We start from the raw sequence: 17,987 nt of genomic DNA, 5'->3' as shown, positions 1-17,987 counted from the left end.
CACACGTGAGCCCATTTTTCAAATGGGAAGATTCTTGGCGGGTTTCTCAAACTAGGCCATTCCTTGATCCATAAGCTTTTGGACTTCATGAGTATTATTATCATTACTGTCTGAGGATCAAAATGTATTTCGAAAACAGAAAAAAAAGGATGAAGATATCAAAACGATGAATAGATATTCTACATTTCGCAAGTCTCTTCGATTGTCCGAGGTTGTCGATTTCCTAATTTTTGAAGAAGAGGGTTGTCAGGAATCTGTTTTTTTCCCTTCTTTTCTCATTCATTCATTGGAAGCGTTGGATATCCACGTGGAACATGCGATGGGTTCGATTCTTGGTCCGTCCATTTACCCGGAAACCAACTGTTGTAATATCACAAAGCGACACGCTTTCTCGCATCTTTCTCACCTCACGCAACTTGTATACACAAGTAGCTGAAACTTGTTGTCTTGGTGACGGAGTACAGCTCGATGATTTTTGTAAACTGGGACCCAATACCGTTGTTGGTGCAAATAGCAAGATAGGTAGATTTACTGAGATCGGCAGTGATTGCCACATCGGTTCCTTTGTACGTTTGGACTCCCACGTGCTAGTGGATTCGAATACAATGATTGGTGACCACTGCACCGTGTATCCGTTCGCTGTATTGGGGTATCGACCTCAAGATAAGAAATACAAAGGAGAGCAAACGGGGTTGGAGATCGGTAGTCGTTGTCAAATCAGAGAGAATGTGAAAATTGAAAGAGGAACAAGTTTTCGAAACAAGACTGTTATCGGCAACGACGTGTTGTTGATGTCCAACGTTTATGTGGGACATGATAGTTGGTTACATGACCATGTAACCGTAGCAAACAACGTCTCGATTGCAGGTCATGTCGAATTGCATCCCTATTGTGTGATTGGAGGACACAGTGCTTTGCATCAGTTTGTTCGAATCGGTCAAGGAGCTATGATAGGAGGTAAGACTATCGTTGTGTTTCAAGTTGAGAGTTTACAAAAACCTCGAGGAATGGCTGCCATACGTAGAGATGTGCCTCCTTTTTGTTTGGTTACTGGAACACCACCTCGTATTCGATGTCTCAATTATCACCAAGTGTGGAAAAAAGTAACCCATCATAAGCATCGAAAGTGGATGAAACAATCTTTTGATTATCTTTTTGATAGTGATGATGTATCAAGCATTCATCAGCGTGCACAACATTTGCTATCTCAATGTTCTTTGTCAAAAGATGTGTCTGCTATAGCGAGATACGTGATCCAAGAAATGTGTACTTTTATTCTATCCTGCCATTCTAGCGTTCGTGGACTATTGACTCTTGTCCATAATAGATAGCAAAATATATCACTCGATAAACTGCAAGATACTAGTCGTTTGTTAAAAATTGATAATCTGTGTCAACCATGGATGGCTTTCAAGAAACTGAAATGCCGTTCTGATGAATATTATAATAAAGAGCAAATGTGACTACATGGGTATAAGAATGAGAAGGTGGCCGAGTGGTCTAAGGCGTGAGATTAAGGCTCTCATCCGAAAGGGCGTGGGTTCGAATCCCATCCTTCTCACATGTGTTAATTTTTTTTGGATGAGGTAAGGTCTTCCTTACAACAATGGGTGGTGTAGTTTGTCAATATAGGAAAAGTTTTGGCATTGCGAAAATAATTTTACATTCAAAAATACAACAATCAACTACCCACTTGGTAGGATAAAAAGAAAGGCGACTTCAATAAATGCCGACATCATCTTCATTCGTAAGGTTACGGACACATACATATTATTCATCAGTAGATGATTTTCTTTCTTTCATCATTCACCAAGTATTCAAAAAGGCATCTTTTCTTCCAAATATCCATATTCTTGAAACATTCTTCTACTGGGACAATGAAAGCGACTCTTGTCATATTTGAAAGTGGAAAATGGCTGGTCAACTGACGATGAAACAAAATGATTCGTCTTCCTATTCGTCTTGATGGGAGAAGTTGGATACATTCGATCTAGTGACTGTTTCGAGTCATTGCACATAAACCAGTCTCTGAGCCAATGAAAAGTTTGCATAACATGTTTCAGCTTTTCGGTGCCCAAAGAATCTTCCAATTCCTTCAAATTACAGTTGATTTTACATCCTCTAAATGGATTCTCAAAACAATCATTCCAACGTGGATCTTTTCTCATGTCGTTGGAAATCGACATCAACCAACTCCATTGGGAACAGGAAACAGTCTCTATACCTTCTTCGCGACAACAGGAACAACAATCGAAACAGCAAGAACAGCATTTAGGTATCATCCATTGTCCTTCCATAGTAACTCCATCTTCTCCAGTATAGTCTATTCCAAGTTTTTTCGTTTTCTTCAGAAATCCTCTTCTGGTATTCCAAGAATGCCATTTTCTAGATAAATTACCGTGCTTTTGCAACATTTTTGCTTCATATTGTTTTGCTGCTTCTTCATTGACAACCCATTCCTTTCCATTCTCCTCAGCCTTCATAAAAATACCAGTCGAACATAAACTCCCTTTTACTGCACGGATTTGATTCTCCTTATAACGACTGCCATCGGACTTTCGTAGAATGGAATATTTCTTTCTGGCTTCTTCTAAAATTTCTTCTTCTGAAACAGGTCGACCTATATTTCTCATAAACTCTAAAATACAGAGAGGAAGAGTCATAAAATGTTCGTTACAACCTTCACAAGAATGGTCCACTCCTTTCAACCTCCAATCTTCATTATGTTTCCGATAAGTTGAATGGCAGTCCCACTGTAAACCTTCGAGCCTGCCAACACCATCCATTCTATCTGAGTTTCCGTCTTCTATTGTTGCCAACTCCTCCTTCGGAATTACTGTACTCAAAAAGTCAACAGTCTCTGTAGCATTCGCCCTCGACGCAAATTCTTCTGGAGCCTTTAACAGGTCAGCATTCCACTCCTTCCAGTTATTAGTCTTCTGTTGTGTCCATACTGCACTGTCAACAGCTCGCAACTCATTTTCACCCAACAAGGAATCGACTACAATATGGGGATGTCCACTAAGCAGTAGAGTAGTACCTTCTTCGTTCTTTATTGTTTCTCTTAAATCGAAAAAGCGACCAAAGATGCTTCGATCCTGTTGTGTTGGCGTAGATTACATCAGGATCTATTCTATAAAATAAAACTCTCATCAATCTTACCTGCTGTTTACCAAGCTCTGACCCAGCATAGGCTAATCCTGGTTCATCTAATGACAGAAAACCATCAGTGGTTGGTTCCATTGCTGTTTTCTCCAAAAACGAGAAGTATCCAAAGTCTTCCGTCATTCTAACCCAATGTGTGGAATAATGTCAATGGCTTTCATTGAACGGCCGCAATTAAGACTGCAAGTCTTCCGAATTTCGAGAGAAATATTGAATTTATCTTATCCTATACAACAAGGCTTCCATGGCTTCTGAAAACTAAATTTTAAAATCTCCTTCCGGATCATGTTTGCTCTTCTTTCATCGAAATGATCTACCAAACAAGACAACAACTCTATCCATTCAGTGGCTACTGGGTGCTTGGGATATCGTTGGATACAGTGTCGAACGACATACCAGCCTAAATACAAGTCATCTAGTGTATTCCATTCGTAAAAACTATTCTGATGATTGTGATTTGCAACGTAGGATGAATCTTCAGCGATATGTGCATTCAATACGGTATAATCCTCTCTCACATTAAATGCACTTGGTTCAGAAACACTGACGAAATCCTTGACCAGAGGTTTCCAACTATAATTGTATGCAAGATCAATTTTCTTCTTCAATGCCTTTCGAAATGCAGAAAGACCGACATTCTGCGCTGATTCCTTCAAAACATAATATCCAACTAATTGATAAAAGGATAGATATAATTCGAAAAGGTCAGGCATTCCAGATAAAGGAAATAACAATAAACGATCCAATAATTTGTAAATTTCGCTACGAACGTGCATTTCGCAATAGCTTTGACATAGTAACTTCCAAGTGGAATGTAGACAAGGAATCAAACTCTTTAGCCAAGTATATGATTCTACAGAAGAGCAACCAAATTTCACCAGACGATAAGATACACTTCGCAAAGATTGTATAGTAGTTGAAATAGTTTCATGTTTTTCACTTGCTCTAAGAAAAGAATTCAAAATAGGAACACACCAAAGACGAAGTTTTCGTGTTCTTTCCAGTGTTCCCGAAGAAGTACCACAAGATGAACAAAAATACCAACGATCCCACGTCTCCCGTATATCAACACTGCCTTCGGTACTAGAAGCTGATGGATACATAACAAGTCCTTCTACTATTGGAAAAGAACTATTCAACTGACTTAAACAGGTACGGATAATACCAACTAACAGACGCTGTATATCTGAGTCAACTTCAAAAGGTAAGCGAGCAACTCCTTTTAGGATCCATGCCAAAACTTGACAAGAAAGTGTTACCTTTTCTCTGTGACTGTTGTTTCCTAAGAATGATGAAAAATGATCCATATACTGGCGAATATTCACTATAAGAGGAAATAGTAAACTTCCACGTCTTGGTCTTTGTAAAAGAGAGGGGCATTTCAGTATCATAATGGCAGAAATTTTACACACAAATCCTAAGTAACTTGCACGCAACGGTCGTTGTTGGTCTGAAGGATGATTCAAGATGGAGTTTACATTACTTTGAATGACACGACGCATCACATAGGGAACAAGTGAAAGGTATTCACGACTCCAGCCCAGTTTACAATTGTGCCATTCATCTTCCAGCTGATGACAAGTCCAAGCAAACAAAGAACCACGCTGTGCATCCACTTGACCAAATGATGGATGTTTCCCAATAGAATTTAGTGAGTTGTTTTCACTTTCAGTGGGTTGAATGAATGTTGATAACCGAGGAAATCTTTGGATTATCAATTCACCAAATTTCATATCCTCAATACAGGATTCACGCTTTAGTACATTGGAAGCATAAGATTCCCATCCACATAACGAGCTTAGCCAAGTTATTATCACACAAAAATCAAATTCTTCATATAGAGCGGGCGGTAAAAACTCATGTACACTAGATTCCAGTATTTGTCTCCAGAATAAAATTTGAAAACGTTGATGGTAAATAATACAAGTCCATAAAGAATCTCGCGACGCAAAGTTGACATTCTCATTGATATTGCAATCTATTGTTACTCTTGTTATCTCCTTCCAACTTAGAGAACCTAAACGGCTCAGAAGACAAAAAAGGTCAGCCGATAGTCTTACAATATAGTTGCAGTCTTCAAACGTGGGAACTGGCAAAGTAGCTGAAAAAGAAGAACTTTCGGAGGCATTCTGACTTTTCTGCAAACAAAAAAAAGTCAAAAATCGAGACATGATAGCAACAAAAAGAGGAGTTAGTCGGGTGTACAGTTTCATGCCATATTCCTTTGCCAGCATAAAGGCTTCCTCATTGACACTAAGAACTAGCGTGTCCCAAATAGCCTCTTCACTTGTTGCGTCTATTTTTGATGAAGACTCATATGAAGAAGAAATGCCCTGTAGTAGAAATTTGAGCAATCTATCAATTAACTGGAACATCGTTTTGCGACAAGTTACCAAAAACAGAGGATGAGCTTCGAACAAAAAAGTGTCCGGGTGAACCAAACAGCAAAGAATCTTCCTACAAAGAGTTGATTCGATTAATGACCATTCAGAATAAGCCATAAAAATCTTGTGCACTAGATGTTCTAAACTAGACATATGCTTCCTCAACATATCCTTCTTCATACCATTCAAGGCCGAAGCTGTATCAGATTTCAACTTTGAGCTCTTCTCCGATATTATTAGAAAACAATCTTTGTATTCCTTCATCAGTTTCGACAAGAATAGCCACAATTCTTCAACGAGGCGTGGTGCATATTCACCAGGATTGACAAGAGATGAAAATAAAAATTTACAAATATCTAGAAAAAGTGAAAATATAAAGTAAAATTTTCGATCAAACGATAAGGATTCCAAAAGTGGCCTCCAAAGTTTTCTAAATGCGTTCAATCTCATCGAATCATCACAAATACCAGTCAAGGCCAAGATGAGGCCACTCAGATGCCGATATATACATTGAAAGTATTCCAAAAATTCCACTGAAATCTCGGTCGTCCTGTAAACAGCCGTTTCTTCTATTACTAAAAACATTTGAGAGCAAAACTGTTTCTGAACAGCAGAGCTTGTCTGATACAACCAAACACTCTTTGCTCGAATAAACCAAAAGCAAACATAACATTTCGAGTAACAAGGAAATGCCACAAAAGGAGGACCTTCTGTGAATCTATATAAAGTCTCCTTGAAAAAACTAGGCAAGTCAAAGCAACAGGAGGGAAGTTGTTTGCCGGTTTCAAGAGAATACTTCAGATGCGAATTCATATTGGTCAGCAACCATTCAAGAAAACTATCATCTGGACACCAATAAAGAGATAAGTATGCACATACATATAATGCAAAATGGGACCTTTCTGGAAACGATATATCATCAACCTTGAAACAGGTAGACTTCTTCAAAAGTTCTAGCACCAATTCCCAGTTGCTAGGCATTGCTTCCGTAGGAAGATTGGTTACAGAAGAAAAATCGATAACTTCTGAATCTGTTTTGAACAAATAGACAAATGAAAAATGAGTCACCAGAAATAAACAATAGTCTATCTTGTCTTCCAAAGAATATGAAGGTAACCAATCAACATCATTCACGACGAAAGTCTCAACAAATGTGTTGAATTTGCTCCAAAAAGATTCACCATCTTCAATGAGAAGGCAAGTTTCATCATAGACTCGAACTATCTTTCTCATGACAAAATACAGCTTACCTTCTGACTGATAAAGATATTCAGGAACTCGGGACAAAAACTTCACCAAATCCATAAATATCACATGACAAAAAGAAAAAGAACAGGCTCCTTGCAATACAAGCTCCAATACAAAAAAATAACAGTCAAACAGAAAGTTTCGCTGTGTTTGAGAAATAACAGACAGGCTGGGAAATGCAAACTCTAGTGGTATGGAATCTGAGGAAGCAAACTTTTGTAGTGAGACCCATTCTGTTTTTTTCAACGTCCACAACTCTAGACATCCCTTTAAAAAACGAGCTACTTTCTCACAGGAATAAACTTCTTGACAAAAATAATTTTGTATAGCAGATACAATAGCCTCAATGAAATTCTCTGGTCCGGATTCTATAATATCAGGTAAATTGATGTCACCAAGTTTGTACTGGGCGGTATAACTTTTGTAAAATTCTGAATATTTGATGATCAAAGGTAAAAGTTTTGATAACGAAGGAAAAGACAATTTCCGAATGGAATAAAAGTTCCGGTCGCTTTGTGACGATACTCCATCAAAAACCAGACCTTTGATTTCTGCTTTATAGCATAGTCCAGCATTGTTACTGCCATCTCTTAAACTCATATAAGGCTCCAGCTGTGCCAAATTATGTCGCGTTATCGAAATGCAGTCCGAAAAAGAGAGAGGCTGAATGCCAGTCGATTGATCGTTTGATATGGAATCAATATTTCCAAGCCTTCTTGCAGTGCCTTTTCGACCACAAGACCCTGCTTTCTGGGGCTTTTCATAGTCGAAAAAAGACTGTCCTCCAAGCTCCATCGAATAGTTTATCTGTCGGGAGTCCTTTACAGGTAGTCCGGTCTTCAACTTATTTACAATGTTTTCAATCTTTCGGCCTGCATGAGCATGATATGAAGAAGAGTGCAACTCTAATTCTCTTGCATTCGAAACCGACTTCAATAGCAGATGTGAAACATGTTCTTGAAATTGGGTAACAACATCCTTATTTTCCGAAAACCCACCATGAACACACCTTTCGCGAGAGGATCTCGCTGCACTAGAGGATGAAGAAAATCTACGCTTCAAACTATTTTTTGAGCTTCCTACAACTTTCGTAAAAGTACGACGACTATAGTCTGTAAGAACGTTTCCACTACGCGATAAATTGATAGGAGATTCAACCAGCTCGACATTGCCTCTGGTATCTTCTGATTCTCTTATTCTTTTCTTACCTACCGTACGATGCCTTAAAACGCTGCTAATATTTCGATTTGTAATGGTTGAACCTTTACGAATCCTATCAATTTCTCGCATCTGATGTCCAACTTTAGGATGAATTTCTTGTAGCCAGAGATCCACTTGTCTTTCCATCTCTTTCACTTCTGGCCATTCCCATCTATCAGAAAGATGGTTGAGTTCCTCAGGTGGTGGCACAAGATTCTTATCTTCAAGTTCCGGGTGCAAACGTTTCAAAACACCACCATCTTCGACAGAAATAGCATAAGTAGGATCCTCAAGAGTTCCTTCACGAATACAATCACGATAAAAATTGGAACACTGATAACCTACTCGACGAGGTATTGCAAGGGAAAATATGCCCCAACAAGATCCTATTCGCCAACCGTTACGTTTCCAACGCTCATACTAAGCGGGAGAGTCAAATAAAACTCATATAAAATTCATTATAATTACCTCTGCAAAGAATAGCTGTTGTTCTTCTTCATCCCACTTCCCAAGTGACTGAGTGATGCCATCACCAGGATCTGTATGACGATAGTAGTAAGCATTCGCATTCACATGTCGATTCAACCATGCCGTAATTTGTGCTGCTGACCAACTTTGAACCTTCTCCTTGGTCCACTGTTTGGCAATCTTCTGTAAACGATGGCGCCTAATTTCTGAAAAACGCTTTTCAGGTCTTCCACGAATACCTATCTTGTCTTTAAGCTCGGTATCAATCTTTCTACTTGCGAGAGGAATATTCCAATTTGTATCTTCTCTTATAAAAGACGTGCTTGCCATCTCAAACAGAGAAATAAATGGACTACTGTGACATTTTTCAGAACCCAATTGTCTATTGCTGCTTTGATGGTTGCGAACAATGCTTCGCAGCGCTATCCTTAAGACGTTATATATGCATAAATCGGTGCGCGTATTTTGAATAGAATTTTTTAAACCATCTATGATTGGCCATTCAGTATCCAAAGTATCGGTTTCATCAAAGTCAAAGTTTGATGATGACTGAGCTCCAATATTACTAGAAGAATAGCTAGAGACAGAACAAGCACTATTCAGGGAACCATGGTGACTTGGGTGATCTTCATGTTCCATCTGCCCTGAAGCATGCGACAAAGAAATTTCTGTTGTATCTGTAAAATTCTTATTCGAACCTCGACCTAGTGATATTACAGTAGATTGAGACAGGTCGGAGTGAGGTTCACTCTGAAAAGCAGCATTGTTGCTTTCGCCAGGTACCTCTTGCACAGAAGACCATTCATTGTCCTGTCTACTCATTCTTTTGAAATGCTTTTTATCACTTAAATTTTGCTGAATTTGTGAGTCTTTATCTGAGTTCGCGTCGGAGGGAATCATTATCGAGCCTTCTCTTCTCTGGGTTGAATTTTCCCGTTTAGGAAGGTGTCTTCCTAAAATATCTACAGTATTTGAAGCACATTCACTGAATGGAATATAGCGTTGACTGTTTCGTAGTCTTCTCATAATGATTAGTTCAAACAGCAAAAATGATGAACAGCAGGCGAGACATTGTTCAATACACAATGCCTTCCACTGCGAATACTCAATACCCTCTTTGCCCAAAATGAGTACTAAAAAATTCCTTTTTTCTTCTAAAGATATGGGCTGATTTTTCACAAGTTTACCTTGAGCTGCTTCTACAATAGCCTTGTGGTTTTTTACTTCTGGTTTGCTTCCACCCACTATGAATACTAATACGTCTTGTAATGGACCATATTTACATTTTCTCCAATATCTGGAAGCTTCTAAAAGCAATTGAGTGGAACTTGCGCTTAACTCTTGTTCCTGCCAAGCAAAACCCTCAACTTTCAAGATTTTTCCTGCATCACGACATTCCAAGAGGAATCGAACAGGAAGAATAACTAAACCGCTGGCCACTGCAGATACAACTTTTACGGTCTTCCTCAAAGGTAAGTCTGCGAGCAGTATGGTATCCTTTGGATAGACGAGACAACTTCGCGATAAAACTTCCAGTCCTAACTCACGAGCATACTTGATGAGTTCCACATACCTCTCTCCATATTCTTGTAAAGAGAAACATATGTTCTTTGTAGGCATATGCTATCTCATGTCATAGATAACAACTTTTCTTCTAACGACACCGAAAGTCACTCCGAACGCGCCAAAATTCAAAAGCCTGTAACAATGCGAAAAGTTTCATAATCAGCCCTCCCTCCTCTTTTAGAAAGATCTAGAAAACATGCCGAAATATTTTTCTTAGCAGATATACATTTATAAAGACTATTAAACAGTTTAATTTATATTTTCTTTATGGTACGCCAACAGGAATATCTAACACAAGATTCCCTTCTTGGATTCTGCACACAATATCTATTTAATCTAAACTTATTTACAGCATATACGAATTTTGCAAACATTCTACGAAAACATTGCTAGTTCTGAAAACAGCGACCTTAACAAAGTTGTTCGACGTAAATACTGCCACAATCTTCCACTACGAGGATACACAATAAGGCCTCCCACTCCAAACACCCAACCTAACGCAACAAAACGGAAAGGGAGATCAACTGAATGAGAAAGACAATAAAACTGTAGTCCCATAATAACACTACTCAAACCACAGAACGTTACGATGTCTAAAACATCCATTCTATCAAAAGGTGTAAAACTATTCTCGAGAAAACTATCCAAGTTTGCATCACTATTTGATTCGGTAATTCTACTTTTACCACTAACATGAAATACTCCTGAAGGTATTTTTTCATAACTGATGGATAACTCCCGAAGACTTTGCTCCTCGTTCAACATAGAGAAAACTGACAAGTTCTCCGGCAAATGCAAAGGAGGCGATGGAATTACATTGTGTCTTATCAGCTCTCTGATTGAGTTTCGAGCAACGTTTCTAACCAGAGAATTGCTATCCTTCATAGCTAATTGTTGAAGTGTGCATAATAAAATGTTGCTTCTGGTCTGGCAACGTCCAAGACAACGTGCCAAAGTAACTCGTTTCTCAACAGAATCGCTCAACAAAACCTCTTGAAAAAATTGCATAGCACCTGGACCCTCCAGCTCTTCTAAGACTTCAAACCAACGAACCATTTCCTCTATTTCGAAGGTATCAAACGAAGTCAAGTCTGCTTCGACGCTGTCAGAAAAATCCCAGTCTGCAACAAGTTGTGCAGAAGCGTTTTCCAAAAACTGTTGCTGCTTCCGAGACTCTTCTGCACGTCTTTCAACTATTCCGATAATGTTAGCCACAACAGAAAATATGCCCAATAAGGAACCAACAAAAAGTTCGCTTCCAACGAATAACAACGGAGAAGCCTGAAAACAGCTTACGCGAAGCCCCCTTGAAAAAAACTCGAAGATGATAGTAGAAAAGGCTGAATCAGAAACTGCCCGAAAGGCATACAAGCTTTGCTTCTTCCACAAGCCGTCTAACTTTCCTTTCTGTGAGAGGTCCAAGTGAGCAGTTTGGAGCGTTTTGCTCGAGATGTTGCCAGCGTTCCTTTGAAACTGACAACTCAGACAACGACGACTCTTGAACCACTTATTACAAACTTTCCGACACAAGTTTCGGTTTGTTTTTATTTTGGTAGAATGCAGAGAACTGTTTTGTTGTTTGTTTCTGATACCATCAGACAACAACAACCACATCATAACCAACGAATATAAGAATTTTCGAGGTATGGATTTAATGGCTGCTGAGCCAGAGAGAGATTTCACACAGCATAAGGCAACGATTGATTTTCTAATCCAGCAATCAAATTCTAAGAAAGCTTCAATGAAAAGAGCCAATTGAAATTATTGAAAACATACTTCAACACACATATAAGACATTTTCTCTCGGGTACTTGTTGAAGCACTTCCTATATGAGGCAAAATTGTACAATTCGGAAGAGATAAAAGAGGATGAGAAGGAGGAAGTGGTTCCGGTACACAAACATCCAGACCGGCACCTCGGATGATCCCTTGCTTCAAAGCCTAAAACAAAAAAATGAGAACTGCGCATTTCAGTACTGAGCTTCACATTAAACCTGATACAGTGCCTCTTGATCAACAACTTCACCACGTGAGGCATTGATAAATATGGCCGTAGGTTTCATTTTTTTAAAAGCCTCCAAATGGAACATGTTTCTTGTCTCTTCAGAAAGTAGACATTGTGGTATGACAATGTCACTCTCTACATTTATATATATTAACCTGATCAATTGTCTAAGTAACTTTAATACCTCGTAATAAAGTATCCAAGTCTACAAAAGATGCACCCATTTTCTTTCCTGCAGCCTTTTCCGTCCTGCTGTTGTCTTGTGGAGTCTTAGAAACAGTAACAACAGGAAGCAAACAAACTTACATAAAATTTGACAGTCAAAGCCCAAAAAACGTCGGGCAACTGCTTGACCGATGCGTCCAAAGCCAACAATACCAACCTTTGAGTGATGCACATCCACTCCACAAAGCCAATAAGGTGACCAACTACCCCATTTACCTTGCTGAAAATTCAAAGTTATGTTGACTGTCCGTCACTCCAGTATATTACAAATACCTCTACAGAGCTGATAGCCTCTCGAAAGCGTCTACAGGTTGCTAGTGTCAATCCCAAAACCAAATCTAAGACCAATTGAGAGATCAATAAAAATACTTGCAAATTTCTTGACACCTGCAGTAGTTTCCGTCAAAACGTCGGGAGTATTGCCGACCTTGATTTTATGTCGTTTACAAGTTTCTAAATCAATATGATTGAACCCAACACTCATAGTAGAAACCACTCTCAGCTTATTCTTAGGACAGCATTTTAGCAATTCACTATCGACTTTGTCCGAAAGCATACAAATGAGGCCGTCCAGTCCAGAAGAAACCTGGTCTTTCTTATTGAGTGCTCTCTTACAATTTGAAAGCATACCTTTTCCAATAAAACAGTTCTCGGTATTGGAGTTTGCTCCTCGGGCCAAACATCGAGTTGCACGGTAGGAAACGCCTCCCTGATCTTCTGTAGAGCAGGATCTATCAGTTTTCTTGTCACCAGCACCTTGGGTCCGTCGGCTGTTTTTTGACAGTAAAACGCTGAGTGGTGAAGAAAATAATTCTTTTTGGTTTGCTTCAATATTTTCTGCTTGTTCAAAAAACTGCAGGTCGATTGAAACAACAACTTGGACTGCCTCATTGAATTGTCCGATAGAAATTCTATTTCTCCTTCCAGAATTGATTATTAGGCCATTCTGCTCTTTCAATGTTACAAAAGATAAAACTACTTTGACAGAAAATTTTCATTAAAACTGTTTCGGCTCCATCTCGAACTTTGGAAAAATGCATCCCTGGCGCCATTTCCTTCAACAAAATCATCCAAATGGCCATTTTCCACTTGTGCATTTGTGGATCTTCCTGGTATCTTTTAGGTCATATACATCCCTTGACTGCCATGTTAGATATTTATACTCACCTTCTTATTGTTAGCTGCATATTAGGATGCACTATACAAACTTGTGCAGAGACATTGCAATGGAACTTTATTTCAGCACACAGTCTGATGGAACCTCGATATGGCCATCAAACGTTTGTCTTTACCAATAAAACGGAACCTGCTAAAGTTTTCATTTATGGAGGTAAACAAGGAGATGGTGTGATACTAAATGGAATAATACAAGTAAATACGCAAACGCTTCAACTCAAAACAATGGCAACTGAGCCTGCACTTATTCCAGGCAGAGCATTTGCAGCTGGAACCGGAACTGAAGGAGTATATATCACATTTGGAGGCATCAATCAGAGTTTTGTTCTTGTAAACGACTTGCACGTATTGAACTCAAAACAATTTCCAGCTCTCTTTTCTGATGAAAATGTTGTCATAAAACAAAGTGCGGCCTATAACAATGTCAAGCTATTTGATGCATTTCCAGGTGTTCCTCCGATCCAAGGAATGGCTTCAACAGTCGATCCAAACGCGCAAATTGTTTACCTTATAGGAGGACAGACCAACATTCGAGAACAAGGACAGCTGGCTAAATATTCCTCGTGTGTCTTTGGATACAGTGTCTTGGATAAGACATTTTTCTTGGCGTCTTCATCCCAAAATTGCTATGCTCAGCCTCCAGAGGCCCCAGAACCACGTGCCTTTGCCACAGCTTTCGAATATCAAGGATATATATACTATTTTGGAGGTTCAGTCATACGCCTAAACCAATCAGTTCAACCGGAACCCATCATAAACTTTTACAACGATCTATGGCGGTTCAACGTTCAAACAGGTTTATGGAAACAGCTAAAACTCTCTGGAGTTCAACCTCTTCCAAGAGACGGTCATACTACTACTTTAAGAGGATCAAAAGTTTATCTCTTTGGAGGGAGAACATGCGAAGACCCAAAACAATCGAGTAACTGTTCTATTAAAACGTTGACTTTTCTCAATGATCTGTGGAGCTTGGATTTAGAAAACTGTACTCATTCAGAACGCATATGCTCATGGAAAAAGAACCAAGTGAAGAATTCATCTCTGGGTGCACCTGTTCCTAGAGCTTTTCATCAAGCAGTAGCTTTGAAAGGTTCTTCTCCGGGATTCGAATGGGGTGATATATGGATAACGGCAGGCGTTTCTTCGGTCGATGATGGTGGGGTTCTGGGAGACATTTGGAGCCTCGGGTTTTCACCAAATCCCAACGCTCCTGCTCAAGTCAACGTCTTGAGTTCGGGAGGTAGTCAACATGAATATATCTACACTGCTTTCCGACTGAATCAACTACTTCCCTTCAATTTCACCATTGAAATGAATCTCATCTTTAAATCATTTCTGGCTCAGTTGTTGTCCAATGCTGGAATACTCACGCAAGAGATAGAACTGGTTGTTATCAAAGCAGCGGCAATAGCTAGAGAAGAAGAAACAAATGCTATATATGCCGCACTAGTGGACCTTCGACAAACGGATACTGCAATAGATGCCCTAAAACGTGCTCCTTTAGAAACTTTACAGCAATTGTCAAATGTTCGTAAAATTACTCTATTGAAAGTAGGTAGCGGTGAGCTTGAGACTTTTGAACAAACCTTAGAGACGGTACCATACCATCCAAGCAGTTTGTCAACTACCATACTGGTGATTATTGTAGTAATGTCTGTTTTTGGTTTCGCCTTGATCACTGCTATAGCTGCCATTGTTTTTTGGAAAATGTATCCAAAAAAGAAAGCTGCCAAAGCCAATCATCCAACGAGTGATAATCAGTTGTCCAATGAAGTCAATACAAATACACCAAGACTAGCTTATAGTGTCGATGGAATTGATGCAACAAGAAACAACGACAATACTGAAACAGATGATGAGATCTGGCCAACCTCAGAACACAGCTAACCCATAATGTCATTTTCTTAAAATAAATCTAAATCAAACAACCCACACATTTCAATATACGGTTTTCTGCACGACTTTTAACAACCATGATGATGATTGCAACATACTTTAAAAGACTATCCACTTTTATTATATCGCTTCCTTAAATATCAACTTTCTGTGGTTTGGGATATCAGCTCTATCAATTGAGAAGGAGAACGCTCCAAAAGCACAGAATTGGGAAATTCGGTAAGTATAAAGCTTGACATCTTCCGAATGATTGGATCCGAGTCCTGCAAATAACCTTCAATCGGCATTCCTCTCAGATGTAGCAATAACAGTAAACTTAGCCTTACAAGCTTCCACATCTTCCATTCTACATGACGATGAGTAGCTTTCTGCACCTCACCTCTTAAATGAATGTTTTGTGAAATACTTTGTAGTAGTTGTGCAAAGGGAGACAAGGACTTTAAAGAAAGTGATGAGATACAATCTGGACGCAAAGTTACATGCCCGAGACATACAAGTTCAGCAACACTATCGCAACTTTTGAAAATGCCAATATCGTTTCGACTTAGCTGCCGCCAGTCAACTAACAAGTCCAGAAAAGAATCAAAGAAATTGAGTATGGATGAAACAATACCACTGGTTTCAGCACAACAATTCCCCAAAATCACAAACCAATCCAGCGACAGGTTCATACAACGACTTAGTTTCGACTCTTTTCCCATTTCCCGGAACAAAATAAAGAGATGCTGAAAAATATGCGCCAACGAATCTAATAACTGTTGCATCTCTCGATGATTTGCCTTTGATAACCAACTTTTATATAGAATGACTGTTGCGGTAGGATCACGTCCAGCATTCAAAGAATAGGCTATTACATCAGCAAGGTGTCGTTCTCCAAACCTTGCATCCCAAGGGGAAGAAGATAGAAGCAGTCTTTGTATTATTTCATAAGGCATTTCAAAGGGCACTGCAATAGCTGATGGAACGGGATTAGTGACCCAAAACTCGTTTTCTACTTCGGCAATACTCTCGTCATCTGGAGTCACATGAACTCCTTGATATTCTATTGCTGTCCGTTCCAACTCTAAGAAGAACTCTACAACAAAAGGTTTGTCTACTTTCTCTTTTGCTTCAGGAGATTCATCATCGAACAATATGGAATCAATAAAGACATGTCGGAGCACATCAAATGCAAAGTTGCGCGGACATCTTCTAAATACATAAGGGAATGCTTCAGCTGCCAATCGGCTCTGCAAGACAAAAACAAATTCTTGCAGGCTTTGAGGAATATTCTTCATTCCGACTTGATATAGAGATGATCCTTTTGATGACAGACTAAGCCTATTTGATAAAATATGCAAAATAATAGAAAATAGCAAGCGACGAGCTTTGAAAGAATGTACCAAAGTAAACAATTCTATGATGGTGCGTTCACCTCCAATTGATTCGACCTGTGACACATCAATCTTAAAATCCATCGATAGATAATCTCTAACAAACTCAGGTTCCATCTCTTCGGACAACCGTATGCATAAAATAAAACATGTAAGGGCTTCCAAATCGGTTGAAAGATATACAGAGCATTTAACGCATTCCAACCAAACAAAGATTTCCATTTTTCTTACAAGTTCACGTCTCATGTTGCCATTTGGGTCAATGATAAAGGTTAAAACACATCGCAAGGCTGCTTCCCTATCTATTAGAAGATCAGACTTTTCAAATCTCACTTTAGAAAACGAACAAAATATTGCAAATATTTCCTCCAGAACTATTTGAAAATCGGTAGTTGAATGTTCTTGTTTCTGTTCTTGCTCTCCTTGAACACCTCCAAAGGAAGTGGAGCGAAACACGCTCTCCTCCAACCATTCAAACAAGGTGGACCAGGGTAAGGAAGAACTTTTATGGAAGCCTTCTGATTCAAAGCTAGCTAGGAACCATAAAAAATGACAATATACGTTAATATTATAGAAAAAGTTCACTATTTGAATGTAATCTTTGAAAACTTCTCTTTCCAGAATCACTTGTAGCAACGTTACTCCTTTGTTGATGTCCGTAAAGCATCGTTGGGCAACAATCTGAACAAGCAACTGAACAAAACACTCGGATTTGGGTCCTTCTTTCAACTGTGATACAAGGTTTTGTACAAATTCTTTGGAAACATGCAACGGCTTTTGTCGAAGGTTCAACCAGTAGCCGTTCCAAGAGGAGAAACTTGAAAAGCCATGACACGGTTCCCGAACACTAGAAAGCACTTGACTCAACTTTTCGTAAACCTTTGTTTTCAAGGGACTTTTATTCAAATTACTTGGAGCTTCTAAAGTTCCTGAACGATGTGGCACCGAAAAACATGTAAATGACGACATTTCAAAATTTTAAATAAAGTAATAGTACACTTCTTGAACATGGATGCGTTGTTTACTTGAACAAGTTGCCTGACAATGTTTCTCAATATTTTGAGGACTGAATATACCGATTCAAATAGCTCTCAAGTTGCAAATCTAATTCCAACACATTGCTTTCCATCTCGTCATCAGGACAATAACAGGGACATTCCCTTCCAAACGGCAATACAGTGGAATTTTAAAGAGTGGGATATGGAGCGCTGAGGTTATATCCCAAATGTTCGTATGGTGCATTAAGGACATTTTCAAAGCGGAGCATTTTAAAAGACGCAT

General features: G+C 39.0%; 7 protein-coding genes and 1 non-coding gene across 9 annotated transcripts; 3 read left to right on the top strand and 5 right to left on the bottom strand.

Moving 5' to 3' along the window:
* Window positions 1–200: 200 nt before the first annotated feature.
* Window positions 201–1,466, top strand: Gasu_47350 (acyl-[ACP]-UDP-N-acetylglucosamine O-acyltransferase). Of its 2 annotated transcripts, XM_005704211.1 has the most exons (2): window positions 201–957; window positions 1,006–1,466. In XM_005704211.1, the coding sequence occupies exons 1-2, from the start codon at window positions 315–317 to the stop codon at window positions 1,329–1,331; spliced, it is 969 nt and encodes a 322-aa protein (XP_005704268.1). In that variant the 5' UTR covers window positions 201–314; the 3' UTR covers window positions 1,332–1,466. The 2 variants fall into 2 exon arrangements, with proteins under 2 accessions (XP_005704268.1, XP_005704269.1); XM_005704212.1 differs by having other exon boundaries at window positions 201–1,466.
* A 15-nt stretch (window positions 1,467–1,481) lies between these two features.
* Gasu_nc0083 lies at window positions 1,482–1,561 on the top strand. The gene has a single exon. It is a non-coding gene; the product is annotated as a tRNA-Leu (tRNA).
* A 108-nt stretch (window positions 1,562–1,669) lies between these two features.
* On the bottom strand, window positions 1,670–3,320 carry Gasu_47340 (uncharacterized protein). The gene is made up of 2 exons (XM_005704210.1): window positions 3,163–3,320; window positions 1,670–3,098 (listed from the first exon to the last, which is right to left on the bottom strand). Exons 1-2 carry the CDS (start codon window positions 3,286–3,288, stop codon window positions 1,818–1,820), a joined length of 1,407 nt encoding a protein of 468 aa, XP_005704267.1. The 5' UTR covers window positions 3,289–3,320; the 3' UTR covers window positions 1,670–1,817.
* Window positions 3,321–3,365: 45 nt separating this feature from the next.
* Window positions 3,366–10,180, bottom strand: Gasu_47330 (myb family transcription factor). The gene is made up of 2 exons (XM_005704209.1): window positions 8,466–10,180; window positions 3,366–8,417 (listed from the first exon to the last, which is right to left on the bottom strand). Exons 1-2 carry the CDS (start codon window positions 10,083–10,085, stop codon window positions 3,387–3,389), a joined length of 6,651 nt encoding a protein of 2,216 aa, XP_005704266.1. The 5' UTR covers window positions 10,086–10,180; the 3' UTR covers window positions 3,366–3,386.
* Window positions 10,181–10,243: 63 nt separating this feature from the next.
* Gasu_47320 (uncharacterized protein) lies at window positions 10,244–11,660 on the bottom strand. The gene has a single exon (XM_005704208.1). The coding sequence runs from the start codon at window positions 11,646–11,648 to the stop codon at window positions 10,407–10,409; it is 1,242 nt and encodes a 413-aa protein (XP_005704265.1). The 5' UTR covers window positions 11,649–11,660; the 3' UTR covers window positions 10,244–10,406.
* A 6-nt stretch (window positions 11,661–11,666) lies between these two features.
* On the bottom strand, window positions 11,667–13,170 carry Gasu_47310 (glyoxylate reductase/hydroxypyruvate reductase). Its single transcript, XM_005704207.1, has 8 exons — window positions 12,892–13,170; window positions 12,649–12,847; window positions 12,535–12,599; window positions 12,343–12,481; window positions 12,221–12,295; window positions 12,026–12,171; window positions 11,808–11,972; window positions 11,667–11,758 (listed from the first exon to the last, which is right to left on the bottom strand). Exons 1-8 carry the CDS (start codon window positions 13,150–13,152, stop codon window positions 11,711–11,713), a joined length of 1,098 nt encoding a protein of 365 aa, XP_005704264.1. The 5' UTR covers window positions 13,153–13,170; the 3' UTR covers window positions 11,667–11,710.
* Window positions 13,171–13,470: 300 nt separating this feature from the next.
* Gasu_47300 (uncharacterized protein) lies at window positions 13,471–15,366 on the top strand. The gene has a single exon (XM_005704206.1). The coding sequence runs from the start codon at window positions 13,516–13,518 to the stop codon at window positions 15,322–15,324; it is 1,809 nt and encodes a 602-aa protein (XP_005704263.1). The 5' UTR covers window positions 13,471–13,515; the 3' UTR covers window positions 15,325–15,366.
* A 68-nt stretch (window positions 15,367–15,434) lies between these two features.
* Window positions 15,435–17,710, bottom strand: Gasu_47290 (uncharacterized protein). The gene has a single exon (XM_005704205.1). It carries the CDS (start codon window positions 17,673–17,675, stop codon window positions 15,474–15,476), a length of 2,202 nt encoding a protein of 733 aa, XP_005704262.1. The 5' UTR covers window positions 17,676–17,710; the 3' UTR covers window positions 15,435–15,473.
* Window positions 17,711–17,987: the final 277 nt, after the last annotated feature.

Source organism: Galdieria sulphuraria (genome assembly GCF_000341285.1).
Source record: "Galdieria sulphuraria unplaced genomic scaffold scaf_44, whole genome shotgun sequence".
In the NCBI taxonomy this organism is placed as follows: Eukaryota; Rhodophyta; class Bangiophyceae; order Galdieriales; family Galdieriaceae; genus Galdieria; species Galdieria sulphuraria.
Note: the sequence above shows the minus strand (reverse complement) of the source record. Positions and strands in the feature narration are given on the sequence as shown.